This window comes from Pinus tabuliformis, chromosome 2_2, assembly GCF_031772625.1.
Source record: "Pinus tabuliformis cultivar Carrire ecotype Pingquan chromosome 2_2, CPIR1, whole genome shotgun sequence".
NCBI classification, from domain to species: domain Eukaryota; kingdom Viridiplantae; phylum Streptophyta; class Pinopsida; order Pinales; family Pinaceae; genus Pinus; species Pinus tabuliformis.
The window spans coordinates 1,281,420,218-1,281,426,434 of record NC_142300.1 but is presented as its reverse complement, the minus strand read 5'-3'; the positions used below and the strand labels follow the sequence as shown (position 1 = coordinate 1,281,426,434).

Here is a 6,217-nt window from a genome sequence, read left to right as displayed (position 1 = left end):
CGTAACTTATGATCACAACCCTCAAAGTCTTCAAACCATCAAACTATTTCATTAACTTTTATCTAAATATCACATATATCATATTTATATAACCCACCTTAAAATCTAGCCCCAAATAACTTCATATGCTATGAAATATTAAAATTTGGTCATATTTTTGTAAAGGTATTTAAATTTCTATTCATTTTATTTAGTTTTTATAAAATTTTTGTGATTTTTATTATAAAATAATTTTAACTTATAAAATGGAAACGAATCATTTTTTGAAAAATTGGAAATTTACGATTTTTTTAATAAAATATGGAAAATTATTTCACTTAACAAAATTTAACCCCTAAAATTTTCCACCATCATCATCAATAATAAAAACAACCATACATTATTATTATGTATAAATGTGAACTAATTCATTATTATTATTTAAAAAAGTATATAATTGAAAATAATTAGTTAGTGAATTTATTTAATCTTTTTTATATCTCTTAAAATCATTAGTTAGTAATTTCTTAACACATTTTCTTACATTTCAAAAAAGAAATCTTAACCCATTAAAATTATTTTTATTTTATAAAAATTCTTAATTTTATACATTAAAAAGAATAATTCTTTTGTTAAATTTGTTGTTTCTGAAAATAAGTTAAATATTCTGGAGTTGGAGTATGCTTTTTGTTTGGCTAAGAGCTCGTCTTCCTCAAACATAAGTAAAAAGGTTAACCACCCAAAACCCAAAGGCATATGGCAAGAGTGAAAGCGTGCCCCATTATGCACCACCAATTAATTATTTCAGGTGGCGTGGTTTTCTTTGATTAACGATGATGAGTTACTAAAAACGTACCCCCTTACGGATCACAAGTTAATTATTCGAGGTGGCGTGGTTTTCCTTGATTAAGGGTGATGGTGATGAGTTAGTGAAAGCGTGCCCCTTATGGACTACCAATTAATTATTCCAGGTGGTGTGGTTTTCCTTGATTAAGGGTGATGGTGACGAGTTAGTGAAAACGTACAATTATTTGAGGTGGCGTGGTTTTCCTTGATTAAGGGTGATGGTGATGAGTTAGTGAAAGCGTGCCCCTTATGGACTACCAATTAATTATTCTAGGTGGTGTGGTTTTCCTTGATTAAGGGTGATGGTGATGAGTTAGTGAAAACGTACCCCCTACGAACTACCAGTTAATTATTCCAGGTGGTGTAATTTTCCTTGATTAAAGGTGATGAGTTAACATGCATGAGGTGGCTAGTTAACATGCATGAAAAATAATTATCCTCACTACTAACTTGAGCATTGAAATTAAGTACCGAACTCTAATAGTCACTTCAATAACCCTCTATAAAATTAATATCAATTAGTCACCCAAACTACTTACATAAGAATGCGAGCCATTCACTAAATGATTAAAATGCACCAAATTCCAAGCAGAATATCTCCAACCATTCTCATTATAGCGTGTTGACTGAACATATTTACTCCACCAAAACCCTGACATTCCTGCCACAAATGACCAATTTCGATTTCAAATATATCAGCCAGTCAATTTTCCCTCCATTTTCATAACAGCCCCTGTGCTATGCTAATATGGGCTCAAAACAAAACAACATCTGTTTTAGACACCGAGTCTCACATTATGGCAGTGCAAGAGGAGGAAAGCAAACGGGTGGAGAGGATGATAGTAATGGTGGACATACGCGACCTCAAGCAGTCCACTCGCAGTCCCAAGCCCTATATTTCTGCCATTCGGCACTGTGTCAGCAAGCTACTCAATTCCTGCAATCAAAACACTTTATGGGCATACAAGCTCTTTGATTCTTCGGTTTCATCGTATCGTTCCAGATCGATGATCGAACAGAGTGTGGGGAAATGGGCTGCACATGTCCGATTCGACTCTATCAATGAAACGCAAAAATCATTCATCTCTGCTCTCAAATGTCTCGCCAATACAAAGCAAGCAGACTGTCCACAAGGTTCCAGTCATGGCCGCATAGAATCCATCTCAAGATCAATGCAGGAACTCATTTTTGACTATGTGTGGGAGCCCCTCATCTTCGACAATACCCCGAATCCTACGAGTAAGGATACAAATAATATTTTTTTCAAGAATAAGTCGAATTTGGTAGTTTTGTTCTCTGCATTGCCTTGGACACGGGCTGATTTTATAGAGTTTATTAAGGATGAATGTTCTTCAATATCAGGCGAAGGTTTCTTGAAAACTTTTACTGGGAAATTTAAGTCTGTAAATGAATCATTTGGATCCAGAGATATTCGTTTTTGCTGGGTTGACGTTGCCCCCATAGTTTCGGTTTCAGTTTCTTCACCGGGTTGCAGACGTGATCATGAAATAAGTGAGCAAACATTTCCTGATGCCTTTAGAAAAATGCAGTGGGGTTTCACCTCTGTTGATACTGTTATTCTGGGGTCAAGACTCGTGCCCTTTTCTCTAATTTGGCCAACTATTGCTTATCCCCATATTAATCCAACTCAATGCAGTAGTTGTGCAGAAGTGGTTCTGGAGCTGGAGGACATTGATGGGAATGCTCTGTTTTGTAAAGCTTGCGACGTGCAGTGGACTGATCTGGATCAATCACACAAAAATCTGGATTTTCCAACACTGGATTACCCTACTATCGAGCATCCTGGGAAAAAATTGGGCTCTGGTTATAAGAGGATTCATGTAACTGAGGTTTTTCACAAGGACAAGTGCCCGGACTTGAAAAGTTTTGTTTCTAGTCGTGTTTTGCTTTCTGGGTTTTCAGGTAAGAAGAAAAGGGATAAAACAGAGAACAACAATAAACAAAATCGGGTTGAAAGAAGGACTTCCAAGGAAGAAATTCTTAGGAATTTAATTGGCAACGAAGTGCCAAGGAAGGCCTCTAAGGAAGAAATGAACAGGGATATAATCGGGGATGAAATGCTGAGAAAGGCTTCCAAGGAAGAAATGGATAGAGATTCCATTGGTGACGAACTTCTTAGGAGACTTCAACAGCAAGAGGCGGAATTCAAGTGTGGGAAGCCTGCTTGGCAGCTGCTTTTGGTGTTTCTGTCCCGTGGGAATAGCCTAGCTTTGGTAAGCTTTTCCGATCGAGAAAACCATTCTTTTGCTGCTATTCTTCAGCCCTTCACTGTGCATACAGCCATTCTTCATGTTTTAGACACTAATGTTTTAATTACACCACGCATTCATGCTAGAGACAGCGATCTTGAAGGGGACCATTCTGTGCAATACTGTACCAAAACCTGTGAAACTGAAGCACAAAAAAATCTCGATCTTGAAAGGCAATCTGTCGCTAAAGGCCATGAAACACAAGGGAGTAGTGAAATGAAAGTTGATTTACCTTATGGTCAATTGACGTCGGATAAGCAGGAGGGGGCATCTTCTACTTTGGATTGTAGTTGTCCCAAGCAGTCTAGGTCCTGTGATTCATTTGCAAACAGAAAAAACAGAGGGAACCTGTCTTCAAAAGGGGATCGTTATCTTCACTGCAATACTTGGGACGCCTTTTATTTGGCTATTGTCAAAGATTTATGCAAAAAAGAATCCAATACGGATTCGATCATGAGATTGGAGTCTCGATATTTCAAAGCCAGCTGCAGCCAGTCAAAGGTTTTAAGGTTCCTGAATCGCTGGATGAAAAAAATGTCAAAAAAGTTGGATGCATCCCAGGATTTCAAGCTTGAATTAAATCTGTCACAACTGAAAGGGCAACTAGTTGATGACAATAAAACAACTTCAGGTCTGGTTTTGGAAAAAACACCACAGCTTGCATTGGAATGTGAGCAATATTCCTATATCTCTGACACTTATCCTTTTCTTCCAACGGCTTCTTTGTCCACTGATGCTGGAGAGTGTGATCCCACTTTTGTTGACTCACATCCTGGAAAAACATTCATTGAATCATTGGATGATAAAATTCAGCATGGGCTCTGTAGCAAAGAGGTTGATTTAAAAGCCTTAGCGAAAAGACTCACAGATATGTTGATCCAGAACGCAGAGGCACAGCTGGAAGGTGGGCATTCATTGTCTGCTGATGAAGATGCAAAAGCAGAGAACTCAATTGACTCATCTGTTTATAACAAAGTAATGAAATTGATTTTGAAAAAACCCAGGGAGTTGGCAACCAAGTACAAGGATTGTTTGCTTCCATTGTCCAGCCAACAAGTTGATGACTCTATTAATTCTTCTGTCTACACCTCTGAAGAAAAAGTTAGAGAGTATCCTTTGTGTGTTGTTTTTATTATTTTAATTTCCTGTCGTTTGTGTTGAAGTTATGTTCTAACATTTCTTTGAAAGCTTATTATTCATGGCTATAAATCTTTGACTTGATGGTAGACATGAACTGCAAGTGTTGTTTCGCATGGAAATCCTTGCATCAAAGGTCTCTGGAAGCATTGAAGAGCATGTGAAGGACAAAATAATAAAAGAAATATGCAAACTTTTGGAAAACATCCAATTCAATCTGCCAGGAGGAATATTTGATGGGGAAAGTCTTATTGAGTTTGCAGAAAGAGTAATCAAATCCAGGTAACTGTTGAACTTGCTTATAGACTGTATTTTCATAAAGATGAATATTTGGCAATCCTGGAACCATTGTCTTGCTTAATTCACCCGTATCTTCTGTTGCAGGTATCGTGGCTGCCTAGAAGAGGTGATTCATAAAGTATATGAGTGTATGGAGTTTTGTTCACATGATGAATCAGTGGATAAATTGAGTTCTATGTCCAACCAGGATAAAGAATATGAAATGCACACAAAAGAAGACGAGTCTTCTTCTCAGAATGAATTAATGGTCACTAACAGTGAGGAAGGGTGCAGTGCAGGGCAGATAAAAGAGTCACCCATTCAGATATCTCTAACAAGGGATGTGCGGCATCCTAAGAAATTGCCTGGGGATCACAAAGTGTCAAGAATACATGACGATTACCAAAATAAACTAAAGAAAGCCCAAGCAAAAAGGGAGCGTGCGTGGAGATTTGCACATTTTACAAGTAAAGCTCGAGATCTGCAACGAGTATGGGCACCAAAACAACCTAGCCACATTACTAGGAAGCAGTCTAAAACGCATGTAAATTTATTGAAAAAGCGCAATAAAGTTGGGGAAGGTAATGTAGTGTATGAAACCCCATTAAACCCTTCAAAATTGAGAAAATATGGTGATGGAAATACAGTGGTGGCTGCAAAGAAGAAGACACAAAGTGCCGTTGATGTTGTCCATGAGACTCCATATCCATTGTCTAAAGTAAGAGATTATGTCGCAGAGGGTATTCGTGATATTGTCAATGAGACTCCATACCCAATCTCCAAAGTACAGAATCAATCCTCAGGACTCAGGGCGATGACAGTTGGTTGTCCTAGTTTAAGGACAACTTCAAAACACGCTATGCCTGGTGTAGAAATGAAGCCAGGATCCATTTCAAGGGCATTATTTGAAAAAAGTGAAGCTTTGCAAAGTTATGATTTGACTAGCTGTGATATGTATGATGAGGGGCTTATGGAAACATTTAGCTCTCAATCTTAAGCATATTCTCTAAATTCTGTTGATAAAATTTGGTTGTATATGGAGGCAGAACATTTTTTTCAACTTGGAAATTAAATATGAAGAAATTAATCAAATTTCACATCTGCTATCTAGTGTTATATCGATCTTAATGCTGTCAAACATATCTTACAATCAAGCTTTTAGTTAGCATTTCATGTCGTCAAAAATTTCAAATTTGCGTGTAGAGTTTAACCCACCCGTGAACTGACAAGATCAAATCTTGGACATGGCAGACCTGAGTCTTAGGTTTGTTACCTGCATGGTTGAACACTGGCAAACTTTGTTCATGCAGGAATGCCTATACCTTCCTTTCACACAGTGACATTGTGTATGTCTATACAATGGTGCTTGATGTTTCTTGCATCACTATTTTAAAATGGGTAGACTATGATATCTATTTCTCTACTTGCTGCTATAAGAAGTGTGTGTTGGGCATTGAAATTCTTATGGAGCAAATTTTGTTTGGGATTTTAGAACCTAGGTTTCTGCAAAGTAGAATATGGATGCTAGTGATACCAAGGTATCCGGCACTGTCATGCTAGATAACCAAAAATGTAACATTCTGGTTTATGTCAACACAAACAGGTATTTCTTTATTATCTTGGGTTTCTAACTGCTTTCCACAGATTTATGTTCAGAGTATTGTTCTGCAACTGTGAAGTTCACAGCAAAAAATACAAGGACGTTA

General features: G+C 37.4%; 1 protein-coding gene across 1 annotated transcript; it reads left to right on the top strand.

Moving 5' to 3' along the window:
- Positions 1 to 1,423: 1,423 nt before the first annotated feature.
- On the top strand, positions 1,424 to 5,634 carry LOC149198154 (LIM domain protein). Its single transcript, XM_089406128.1, has 3 exons — positions 1,424 to 4,204; positions 4,323 to 4,514; positions 4,617 to 5,634. The coding sequence occupies exons 1-3, from the start codon at positions 1,566 to 1,568 to the stop codon at positions 5,506 to 5,508; spliced, it is 3,723 nt and encodes a 1,240-aa protein (XP_089262254.1). The 5' UTR covers positions 1,424 to 1,565; the 3' UTR covers positions 5,509 to 5,634.
- Positions 5,635 to 6,217: the final 583 nt, after the last annotated feature.

What these genes read in the sequence shown, in the direction of transcription:
- LOC149198154 (XM_089406128.1), top strand. Translation starts at nt 1,566, where the DNA reads ATGCTAATATGGGCTCAAAACAAAACAACATCTGTTTTAGACACCGAG. An exon ending in TCTGAAGAAAAAGTTAGAGA is followed by an intron (nt 4,205 to 4,322) that starts GTATCCTTTGTG and finishes ACTTGATGGTAG; the next exon opens with ACATGAACTGCAAGTGTTGT. An exon ending in GAAAGAGTAATCAAATCCAG is followed by an intron (nt 4,515 to 4,616) that starts GTAACTGTTGAA and finishes CTTCTGTTGCAG; the next exon opens with GTATCGTGGCTGCCTAGAAG.